The sequence below is a fragment of the Peromyscus californicus genome, unplaced genomic scaffold (genome assembly GCF_007827085.1).
Source record: "Peromyscus californicus insignis strain IS unplaced genomic scaffold, ASM782708v3 Scaffold_4__1_contigs__length_199733344, whole genome shotgun sequence".
NCBI lineage: Eukaryota > Metazoa > Chordata > Mammalia > Rodentia > Cricetidae > Peromyscus > Peromyscus californicus.
In genome coordinates this window covers 112354670-112367439 of record NW_026294562.1, presented here as the reverse complement: position 1 = coordinate 112367439, position 12770 = coordinate 112354670, and the positions used below count along the sequence as shown (strand labels likewise).

At 37.8% G+C, this 12770-nt stretch overlaps 1 protein-coding gene across 12 annotated transcripts in view; it reads left to right on the top strand.

The window, feature by feature from the left end:
* Positions 1-12770, top strand: part of Picalm (phosphatidylinositol binding clathrin assembly protein) — a 92940-nt gene that overhangs the window by 64760 nt on the left and 15410 nt on the right. For 5 of the 12 annotated variants that reach the window (XM_052762221.1, XM_052762229.1, XM_052762222.1 and 2 more), the window contains exons 13-14: positions 4709-4858; positions 10484-10591. In XM_052762221.1, coding sequence (XP_052618181.1) covers positions 4709-4858; positions 10484-10591 — 258 coding nt within the window. The remainder of the gene's footprint in view (positions 1-4708; positions 4859-10483; positions 10592-12770) is intronic. The other 7 variants (XM_052762227.1, XM_052762225.1, XM_052762228.1 and 4 more) reach the window with 2 other exon arrangements.

Below are 12770 nucleotides of genomic sequence, written 5' to 3'. Positions count from 1 at the left end.
TTGCCCACATTAGGCAGAGGGTCTGGCATTGAGCTGCATTACCAGCCCTAAGACACTGTTCTATATGCTAGAATCTAAGCTCTGTGAAGGCAAGGCTTATCTCTTATTAATTAGAGAGCACTTGGTGGCGGGGGTGGTGGTGGTTGTTTGGGGGGCAGCAGCATTTGTGCCACAATGCACATGTGGAGGTCAGAGAACAACTTGGTGGAGTCAGTTCTCTCCATCCACCTTAACGTGGATTCTAAGGAGCCAACTCAAGTCTCTACCAGAGCCTTGTTGTTTTTCTCACACTGTATGTAGCTCAGGCTGGTTTCAAACTCATGGCAATTCTTCTGCCTTAGCCTTCAAGTGTTAAAATAGTAGGGGTAGAACCAGCCCTAGAGTAGTTGTTATATGTAGATATAAATAAATTAATATAATAAGTACTTTGTTGAATAAGTGGGCATTTTCTCTTCAGTACAGGTTGTAAAGAATTAATAATTAAGCATTAGATTTATACTAGTTTTGTGTAAGCAATAAAGTTAGTTTAATTTAGCAAAATCGTGAGATTTGAGTATAATTTCTAAAGGTAATTTAATAAGTATATTAGAATTATTTTAGAGTTAAACTATAGACAGCAAAATAAAGGTTATAAAAGGAGTTTCTTGGTGCTGGAGAAATGGCTCAGTGGTTAAGAGTTCATGCAGCTCTTGTAGAGGACCTGGTTCAATTCTCAGCACCCTTGGTGGGCAGACCACAACTCGTGTGGAGATCTGATGTCTCTAGCCTCCTTGCACACTCACATGCACATACCCAGTCACAGACATAAACATAGTAAAATCTTAAATCTAAAATAACAGTAGAGTAGAAAAGCATTTCTTAATGTTCTGACAGATCATGGGTTTAGAATTTTGAGTTTGATACATTTTTGTTTTATTTTCCATTTAATCTCAGTTGTGCTCTTTGGGGTGTGGGCAGCGGGGAGGTCTCTATTTTGTCCCACCTGTCCTGGAATAAAGTAGATCAGGCTGGCCTCAAGCTCACAAATATCTCCTGTCCCTGTGCTAGGGTTAAAGGCATGCACCACCACTTCCAGCTCTCAGTTGCTTTTTAAAATATTAGAATATGGGCTGGAGAGATGGGTCAGTAGTTAAAAACACTTGCTATTCTACTGGGGTTCAGTTCCCTCCACCCATATGCCATCTCACAAATGCCTGTAACTCCAGTTCCAGGAAATGTGATGCCCTTTTCTGGCCCCTACTGGCACCAGACATGCACATACATACTTAGATACAGCCAGAACACTCATTCATATAAAATAAAAAATAAGTATATTTTTTAAATATTAGCATTATTAACAAGACCATTAAGTAATTTTAATTTCTTTCCTTTATTTTTAATTTTTTGATAGTTAATTAGCTTTTTTGTTGTATCTTTTTTTAAAAATGGTTGTCGGTTCCTTATTAGTCCTCCTTCCATGAATGGCCAAGATAAGGAGAGAAGAGAGAACAGGCCAGCTGGTTCAGGGAGGGGACATTTCCACAACATTCCATTTATACATAGAACTAAACAGATAAGCACAGAGTTTCTCTTGCAGTGAGAAGTTAATCTTCTGTTAACTTTATTTTAAAGCTATATTTGTTTATTGAGATGGTGTATGAGAGAGAGAGAGAGAGAGAGAGAGAGAGAGAGAGAGAGAGAGAGAGAGAGAGAGGGAGGGAGGTAGGCGGGGGAGGGGGAGGGAGAGAGGCAGGCAGATGTTAACTTCTGGGAGTCCGTTTTCTTTTCCATCATGTAGATCCCAGGGCTCAGACTCAGGTTGTCAGGCTCGGTTGCAGTTGCCTTTATGTGTTTAGCCATCTCGTCAGCACTTTTTTATTTTAAATAAAGAAGCTGAAAAGTTGTTTTTCTAAACAGACTCAAATTTTTAAAGGTTGGTATACTCAACATTTCAAAGGAATAGAACTATAAAATTCCTGTATATCATGTACAGTAACTTGAACAAGTAAATGTGAAATGTTGAACTCATGCAGCAGGTAAAATGTAAACTAGGGAAAACGGTTTGCAGTAAACTCAGTCTATAATAATTGTTTTTTAATACTCTATATAAATACATTATATTTAACTGTATTTTGTTTCTGTTTTAAATTGCTTTGTTGGCTATTTCTCATTAATTTGCCCCACATTTTAGCATTTAGCTTGTTGCACATGAGTAACAAAGACTTTAAAAATAGAAACCAAATGATGGGCATGATGACACATGCTTTAATCCTAGCACTAGGGAGGGAGGCAGAAGCAGGTGGGCCTCTGTGAGTTCCCATCTCTAAACAGAGATCCCATCTCAAAACAAACATAGAACAGAAGGAATAGAAATTGCACGGTTACTTCTCCAAACCCTTAGTTATATCTGAGGAAAGTAGTGTAGACTTTACTGTGAGCCCTTTAATGTACACAGAATCCAATCCCTACTTCCTCATAAAAACAGTTAGCCTCTGAATTGGTGATAGTTTCAATGTTTTTGATTTCTGCATGATGAGGTAGCTGAAGTATTTAAAGGAATTCAGTCAGTAGTTGAATTATTGTTCATGTCCTTGATGTTTGGATGAAAAAACATTTTTTAAATTTAGGCCATTTACAGTAAGGAAATCTTGCATATAAGAAAATTTGACCAAAACAGTTTAAAAAAAAAAGTCTTTTTCTGTTTTGTTTTTTTTTTTTAATGTGGCTACAATCCAGGACCTAATGCATACTAGCCAACAGCATTACCACTGAGTTGCAGTTTAAAGCCAGCCTGAACAACATGAGACCTTGTCTCAAGACAAAACAGAAAGTAAATATAATGGACAAAATTATTTTTCTAAATTTTTTTTTAATTCTTCTCATATATTATATACCTACTGCAGTTTCCCCTTCCTATCTTTTCCCCAGTCTCCCTCCATCTCCCCTCAGAAAAGAACAGGCCTCCTAGGGTCATCAACCAAACATGGTATAATACACTTCTATGAGACCAGGCACATGCTATCAAATCAAGGCTGGATGAGGCAACAGAAGCAGTAGGAGGAAAGGAGTTCCAAGTAGGCAAGAGTCAGCAACACTCCCTTCCCCCCTCTCCCACTATTAGGAATCTCACAAGAACACCAAGCTACTCAGCCATACCATATTTGCAGAGGAGCTAGGTCATACCTCTAAAGACTCCCTGATCTCTGTGAGTCCCCGTCAATTGATTCAGGGCTGTGCTCTTGTGGTATCACTGACCCCTATGGTTCCTCCAGTCCTTCCTCCCCCTCTGCAGGACTCTCGGAGCTCTGCCTAATATTTGGCTGTGGGACTCTGCGTCTGCTCCCATCAGTTGCTGGATGAAGTCCCTCTGGTCTCTTTGATGACAATTCTGCTAGAGTCTGATCTCAGAACACTCTGCAAACAGGGCAAGCTGTAGCTTGAAGGTTTTATAGCTGGGTTGGATTTTTCAAAAGTAAGAGTACTAGGGAGATCACTCAGTGGTTCAAGTACTTGCTGCTGAGCAAGCCAGAGGGACCCAGTTTGGGTTCTTAGAACTTATGTAAATGCCAGGGCGGGTGTAGTGGCCTGTAGGTCATTCTGGACTTCAGACGCTAACTGGAAACAAAATCTTATGAGCAAGCTTGCTAGATAGACTAGCCTGAATTGGCAAGCTGTGGCTTCCTTTGAGTGCCTCAGTGAATAAAGTGGAAGAGAGATTGAGGAAGACTACAGGTATCTGCTTCAGGCCTCTATACCCACACCACAAAGATGCAAAACACCTGCACTTTCACCACACTGCAGACACTCGAGAGAGAAAACAGTTTGGAGATTTGCCAATCGAGAGAAATATGTCATAGGTCATGGCTCCTAGGGCACTGTGTGCCTTTCAGTTCCTGAGAAACTTGGCATTCCCTCAGTATGCAGGCTACCTCTGTTTCTCTGTATGATTCCCTGAACCTTACATTTGCCTTTAGTACCAAAACCAACTTCTTACCTCGGTTTATTTCTGAATTATTTTTTTCTTACGTTGTCCCTGTTTGTTGTTTTTGTTTTATGTAATTCGAGAGTAACTTTAGATACAGAATTGAAGGAGAAAAGTCTATTAGTTTTATGATGGGAACATTTGTTACCCTGTAGGTAACCACTTCAAGACTTTCAGAGCTGTTCCCAGACAGCTGGGCAGTCATCTCAGTTGTCAGCAGGTCCCCCTCTCTCTTTTTCTTCACTTTATTTAATTTTTCTGACTATTGAACCTAAACAGGAGTTTTATAAATATTAGAATCAGTTTCTTACCTTAATTTGAAATGACTATTTCTTCTGCAAATTTACTCAATACCATACCTTTACCAAATGCTAACTTCAATGATTTGAATAAACAGAATTATGCCATCAAAACCAGTACACTCAGCCAGAGTAGGTGCAAGGTGAGTGGTATGGAAATATTTTGGTGGTTATTTTCTTATTTAACTGTGTGACTATTGGCTTTCTAATATGGGAGAGCAGGTCTGTCGGTAATAATGGTCTGCTGTGGTTGTTAATGGAGACAATTTCCCCCTAAGGATTTCTATATGTTAAATGCAATTCTTTCATCTTAGTGATTAAATATATTTGTGTGTAAAATTAATAATAATATAACTACTACTTTTCACTTTGCATCTTTCGACTAATTACAATACTAATTTATTTACTTCCTTTCTTCATTTTGCTGTAATTCACTTGGACTGCACAGATCCTTTCTCTGCTACTCTAGATGCTGTTGATGATGCCATTCCAAGCTTAAATCCTTTCCTCACAAAAAGTAGTGGTGATGTTCACCTTCCCATTTCTTCAGATGTATCCACTTTTACTACTAGGACACCTACTCATGAAATGTTTGTTGGTAAAGTACCATTTAACCTTTTTTTCCCAATTAATGTTTATACTTAGTATTTTTTTTACTTATGTGCTAATTACTTTTATAGTGCTACAGTAATTACTTTGCATTTTAACATCAAATTTTAAAATAAACTGGAGTGATAATGTAGTAAGATTCTTAAAATGATTCCTTAAATACTCCTGGTGGTATTTAATGCGGACTTGAGGAACTAGAGTTCTTTGATTCCGAGTGTCCTGTGTTTTGTTGTCTGCTCTAGTGTAGCACTCCAGCTATCTAGTTAGTGTCTTGTATAATATCCTGCTTATTAGTTCAGAGAACTGATTTAAAAGTAACATCTAAATTTACATGTTTATGTGTGCTTATACCTTTGTGCACTGGAAGGAGATCTGTTGTCATTCTTGTCATTAAAACTATTGCATATTATAATTTCATGTTGATTTAAGTTGTACATTTCTTTAGTCCCTTTTGTAAGTCTTTTACTTCATTGCTTGTCTGAAGATAAAGGAAAAATTAAAACATATGCATTCCATTTTAACTAATAAATTAGAAAAGTGACAACTAACCTGCCATTACAGTATGAAAAGTCAAAATTTTTTTTTTTTCCCCCCAAGACAGGGTTTCTCTGTGTAGTTTTGGTGCCTGTCCTGGATCTCACTCTGTAGCTCAGGCTGGCCTCGAACTCACAGAGATCTGCCTGGCTCTGCCTCCTGACTGCTGGGATTAAAGGCATGCGCCACTGCCACCTGGCAAAAAGTCAAAATCTTACATGAGTTATTTAGAAAATAATAAGTTTTAAAGTATATTCTAAACTTGAAAAGAGAAAAGCTAGAATCTTTGTGTAGGCCTCCTTCTTTATCTGTAAAGTTAGGTATTCGAAGATAGGTTAGAATTGGCTGAAAAGCCAGTGACTTCATACTTCTTTTCCTAATGAAACAGTTGGGGAAGGTTGTTTGTTTGTTTGTTTATTAAATTGATATGTGGTTTTTATTAATCTTTTTAATAGGGTACTCAGAACCTTGTGTTCTCTCAGAAATTTTATTTTAGTAAGTTTTAAATTGAATGCCCACATGGCTTTGATTTCTCTGACTTTTATGTTTTGTTTTAATTCATTTTAGTTCCTCTATCCCCTTCCTTCCTTTTCTCTTTGATCTTGATTGCCTTGTCAGGATTTTCTTGGCACTCAGGCTTACCCTAGTACTACTCTTACATGTCATGAGCCTTCTGTTATTGTTTGCTTACTTTATTGATTTATTTGTACAGGAGGGGTTTCTTTTTTCTGTATAATGTAAGTTTTTATACTTCCTCCCACTAATAAGACTCACTGTGTAGCCCTGGCTATCCTGGAAAACTCAATATATAGACCAGGCTGTCCTTGAAAACTCAATATATAGACCAGGCTGTCCTTGACCTTAAAGAGATCTGCCTGCCTCTGCCTCCAAAGTACTGGGATTAAAAGTGTGTCCTACCACACCTGGCTGAATAAACTTACTAAGAATAAATAGACCCACTTCCCTCACTGTCCCCCAATGGTACTGGAGATTAAACCTAGGAACTTGGGCACTCTCAGCAAACTCTACCACTGAGCTATATCCCTGGCCCTTACTTGCTTTTGAAAATGTGTTCCTCCCCTTCTGTTTTTGTTTTCCTTATTTTTTAAGCACATTATGATTTTATAAATAAATAGATACCTATTATGCTCTTTAATCTATACTCATGACTTGGACATCTTCATGAGAGTGTATTACCTTTACTATTACTACCTTATGGAATTTAAAGCTCTTTGTTTATTCACTGAATTTATTGATTTCTTTCCAACTGTGTTCTTTTTTCATGTATGTGTGTGTATATCTATACGAGTGTATGTCATGTATATATGAGTGCCTTTGGAAGCCAGAAGAAGGCATTGGATATCCTGGGGCTGGAGTTAAAGGCAGTAGTGAGTCACTTGATATGGGTGCTGGGAATTGAACTCTGTTCCTCTGGAAGAGCTGCAACTATTCTTAACTACCAACTCATCTCTCCAGCCTTGCAAATGTGTTCTTGGTTAGTGCGCTACAATAAAAATAAAGTCCAGCTAATTGTATGTGTTTATGCATAGTACTTGATTCCCTTCATTTAAATTGTCATTAAAAGTATATACACCATTCAGGAGTGGTTGGCTCATGCCTTTAATCTCCTTAATCCTTTAATGAGTGTGTGGGGGTGTAGATGTGTATCTGTGTATGAGCACCACAGTTCAAATGTAGAGGTCTGGGGACAACTTATTGCAGCTGATTTTCTCCTTCCATCATGGGGGTCCTGGGAATTGAATTAAGGTTGTTAGGCTTGATGCCTTCACTCACTGAGCTATGTTGCTGGCTTGTTTTTAAAGATAATTGGGCTAGGCAGTGATGGCGCACACCCTTAATCCCAGCACTCAGGAGGCAGAGGCGGCGAATCTCTGTGAGTTCGAGACCAGGTCTACAGAGCTAGTTCCAGGACAGCCAGGGCTACACAGAGAAACTCTTGTCTTGAAAACAGAAAAAAAGGGGGGTGGGGGAGGACTGGAGAGATGACTCAGCAGTTAAGAGCACTGACTACTCTTCTAGAGGACCTGGGTTCAATTCCCAGAACTCACATGGCAGCTCACACCTGTCTCTAACTCTAAGATCTGACACCCTTACACAGACATACATGCAGGCCAAACACCAATACACATAAAATAAAAATAAATTAATTAAAAAAAGAGAGAGATGTTTGGGATATTTTTTATCCCAAATGCTTGCTGTTTTGTGCCTTTCAGTTCATTTATTATGTCCTTTTGAGATTTGCTCCAGATTTGTCTGTAGATTGGTGCTGACCAGTGAGTTTTCACTGGGTCTTATGAAAGTCAAGAGTGGGCCTGATAATAAGATTATTTCAGACAGCTTGCTCATTCGCTTCCCTCCCTCCCTCCCTTTTCCTTCAAAATGTACCTTTTGAAATAGTGCTGTTAGCTGGGTTTGTTGTTGTTTGCTTATTGTTTGTTGAGGTAGGGTTTCACTGTGTGGCCCAGATTGGCCTGGAATGCCTTCTGCTTTTACTGCCTGAAGGTTTTGTTGTCTCCCCCAGTGTTATTGTGTGTGTGTGTGTATGTGTGTGTGTACACGTGTATACACATGTGTATGTGCGTGTGTGCGCACACACGCGCCATGACATGACATGGAGGTTAGATGACAGCTTTGTGGAGTTGGTTCTCCTTCATCCAATATAGAGTTCCGCTAATTGACCTCAGGTTATGAGGTTTGTATGGCTCAACCTTGAGGTTTTAAACTTTAAAATTTGATAATCCTGATAACTGAAAAAGTAACAGAAGACCATTAAGTTAATGATATTCATTGAAACAGTAAGGAAAAACTTGACCTCGAAGGGATGTGTGGTTGTGTGTACTGTACGCACAGTGGTATACAGAAAAATGATTACCCTAGAAATACGTTGCTTGCTTCCCCAGGAGCTATTACAAATTAGTCTATATACATACATACACACACACACACACACACACACACACACACACACTCACACTTGAGGTGCATGTTTTGAATTACTTTTTTTCCTTTTTAATCTTTCTTACAGCTAATAATTTTGCAAGTTCACAATTACCCTAGGGACTTCAAGAAATGACTCCCCTATAATAGGAAATAATAAAATTGTTCTTAGGTTGCTCTGTAAAGGGTAGAAAACAGGAACATTATAACAGGAAAAGATGGAAATTAGATGTAATGGCCTAGCTGTAAATTGTTGTTAACTGTATGACCAAAAGATGAGTGGTCCTTTAGCCAAGATTATTCCCAGAGTGTATGAAGTAGCATTATACATCTTGCAGTGTGGTAGTAGCATGGACACATGCAAGCACAGTAACGTTTTGCTCTTAAGCTATGATAAGAACCATTAAGCCCCTGGAATGTTAAAGCTTTATATACATGAGTCAAGAATTCTAAGATCCTTTTGAAAGACTGGTTAAGAGATGTAAATACTAAATGATTTTATACTTTGATAGTATTTGTTTCTCATCGTAAGACCATTGTTTTTGAAGTAAACTTATTTAGGGTTAGAATAAGGTCAAACTTTAAACATTCTCAAAAACTTGTATATCCTCAAGTTCATATTCTAACCCCAAATACTATATAGTATCACTAACATATGTACTACTTTCTAAGTGATAGTGACAAAAACATTACTGAGGCTGGAGAGATAGCTGAGGTGTTAAGAACACTGGCTCCTTTTCCAGAAGACCCAGGTTCAATTCCAAGGACCACATGGCAGCTTGCAGTTGTATGTAATTGCAGTTCCAGGGAGCTCCGATGCCCTCTTTTGGTTCACAGAATCCTGTCTGTGTGTGGGGCACATAAATTCCCGCTCGCCCCTCTCTCTCTCTCTCTCTCTCTCTCTCTCTCTCTCTCTCTCTCTCTCTCACACACACACACACACACACACACACACACACACACACACACACACACACGATAAAGATAATTTAAAAAACAAAAACCTTTAAGAAATTTAAGTCAGGATTTTTTTTTTTTTATTCTTGTATTCTGAATTTCGAGTGAGGTTTTGGTGATGGTCTCCTCTTAGGAGAAAGAGAACCTGTGTAGAACTCTAATTCCCTTGTTGGTAAAGATGCTAACCTTCTAAAATTGGGTGCTTTGGTGTGCTTCAATTCTGACTTGATAGAACTTTAAGAAGCAAGAGATCTTAGAAGCAAATGACTACAGCCTCCTATAAAGGCTAAGAATTTTCCTAATGTTGAAAGTGGTGAGTTGAATTCAGAGAGTGGGTGGGAGTTGAATGTCCTTTTCTTTTATGTTCCAAAAACAGTTGGACACAAACATTTGTGAAGTTGCAACTTTTAGAATCCTGCCAGTTCTCAGATTTACCTTAAACCTTGTAACTACTGGGCCAGTGATATGGCCTAGCAGGTTAAAGGTGCTTTCTGCCAAACACTGTGACCTGAATTTGTATCCCAAACTCACATGGTGGAGGAAAGAACTAACTCTCAAAAGTTGTGTTCTGACTTCTACACATGCACTGTGGCACATGCATGCCCACATGCGCATACACACACACACACACACACACACACACACACACATACAGGCAGGCTTAAATAAATACGTGGAATAGTAATTTTTTTAAATGTGTAACTGTTGGGGTGAGGTAGGGAAAGCAGTAGGTGATACAGGATACAGAAGGTCATATAGGTAGAGAGATAATAGAACCTTGGTGTTTTAGATGACTAGGTTTTAAGAAATTATTAGATGAAAAATTAAGATAAAAGACAAGCAAAGGTTTCATTTCTGGAATGAAGTAAACTCCTGATTCAATGTATGTTGCTCATTCTTCATTTCTTAGTGGGTGAGTTTAATGGAAATGTAGCTGAGTGTGATGGCTCACATCTATAATCTCAGCACTTGGGGGCTGAGGAAGCAGAATCACTCAGACTATGTCTCAAGAACGTGATGTAGAAAAAAAATCTTGCTTGAAAAACTAGGTTTTTTGTTTAAGGAATTTATTGCTTTCCCCATTCTATTACCATTATTAATTTATAGTCACTATATTTATTAATATAGTTAGTAGAAAATTGTTTGTATTTTTGCTTTTTCTTAGGATTCAGTCCGTCTCCAGTTGCACAGCCACACCCTTCAGCTGGCCTTAATGTTGACTTTGAATCTGTGTTTGGAAATAAATCTACTAATGTCACTGTAGATTCTGGCGGTAAGAAAGAAGTTTTTGTTTTGTTTTGTTTTTGTTGATTCAAAATATGATAGCATGTTAATGTAGATTCTCCATAGGAAACATGATACTGCTTTTAGCATTTATAAATTGGAGTAAGTTGATCTTCTCCCAACTACTTGATGAGAACTTCAAGGAATATTAATTTTACCTTTTTTTCTTGGTAACATTTTAGAGTTTGGGAAAGTTTTTTGTTTTTGTTTTTGTTCCACAGTGCAGTAAGAGAAAATTTCTTGTGTGCAAAGTGCTGTAGCTTTTCAATTATCCTAATTTTTATTTGACTGAAATGAATAATGACCATATTGTTATTACAGTATGTGAGATTAATTATTTTTGAAACTGTAGACATAGTGTATGCTTACCCTAACTTGTTTAGGTAGTTTATCTATAAGTGAGTAGAGTTTGTTAAAAGGTTTGTGACTACAGGGCTTTTAAAAAATCATTTTGGTAGTGATTATTATTAAAGTGCACCTACTAATTTGTCTTAAAAAACTATATAACTCTAGAATGAGGTTTGTAGTTCATGCTTCTTATTATCTTGAAGTTTATAAAATTCCTCTAAAACTTTAATATTTTAATTTTATTCCTACAGGAAGACAGTCATTGACTTTGGCTAACAACTAAATTTTAACTTTAAAACATAATGAAGTGTTTTTAGTTGCATAATATATAATTAGTTATCCATAAAAGTAAGACGCAATCTTATATGTATGGACTAAGAATTTATTTAATGTGTACTGATAGGCTTATAATTCTGTATTTAGAGGGTTCATTTGTTTTTTCTATTTTGAATTTGGCTTGTCTAGGAAAAGGGAATTGGAGACTAGTAGTTCTTACTTTGTAAATCAGTCACCATTTTTTGGTGATTTCTGTTTTTAAGCTCTAGCATTCCTGGATCAGTCATGCTATTGAGTCCCTGAGCAGGCTAACTTGGTTGTGTTTGTTTTTACCTTTTATCCTTCGGTGGAGAACCTTAATAAAGTTTTATTTTTGTTTTTAGGTAAATTTATGTGGTTAATTAGTTTTTTTAGGTACAGTTTTAGAGTCATTTAATTAATTATTTAAATTAATAATTTTTATTTATGTGTATGGGTTTTTTGCCTACCTCTCCCTGTATGCACCATGCGCATGCAGGCTCACTTGGAGGCCAGAAGAGGGCGTTGGATTCTCTAGAACTGGAGTTACAGCAGTTGTAAGCCACCATGTGGGTGCTGGAAACTAAGCCTGGGTTCTCTGAAAGAGCAGCTGGTATTCTTAACCACTGAGCCATCTCCCCAGTCCCTGACTTAGGTTCTTATATTCCCAAGTATGAGAAGCATGAAAAATTCTCTGATATGCCTTCTTGGGCCTATGAGATAGCCCAGGGGAAAGGGCACTTGCTTCTAAGCCTTACAGTGTGAGTTTCATCCCCAGGTTGCATGTGGTGGAAGGAGAGAACCAACTCCTACAAGTTTTCTTCTGACCCATTCACATACTCGTGCACAATTTACAAAACAAAACAAAACAAAAACCAACTTTTAAAAAAAGGGTTTGTTGTAGCTGGGCATGGCTGCATATGCCTTTAATCTCACCACTTGGAAGGCAGAGATTAGTGGGTCTCTGTGAGTTTAATGTCAGCCTGGTCTACATATAAGTTCTGGCCCAGTCAGAGTTGCACAGTGAGGATCTGTCTCAAAAAACTTCTTTGTTTTTTAATTTTTTTATTTTTTTGAGGTTAAAAGGTTTATTTATATATTTATTTATTTTAAATTACATGTGTGGAGAGGCAGGTGTGTGCACATGAGTGTAGGTGCCTGTAGTGGCTAGAGACATTGGATCTCCTGGACTCAAGTTACAGATACTTGTGAGCCACCTGATGTGGGTGCTAACTGCTCAGCCATTTCTTCAGCTCCAGTACAAAAGACGTTTGAAACCATTCTTTCTCAGCATAAAAGGGACTGAGTGATTAGGATTGAGTGTTGAGAACAATTGGCTGGGGTAGGGAGAGATTTACATTCTGTCTCCTTCCCTTTTGTAACTTTAAAAAAAAATCATCTCCTTTAACCTGGATATAATTTTGTCATTAGATTGCACAATTATTTCTGTCAGAGTTCGCTTGAAGATGGCAGATCTCTCCTCTTTGCACATGAGGCATTTCCCGTGTTGTGGGGAAACTTGCAGT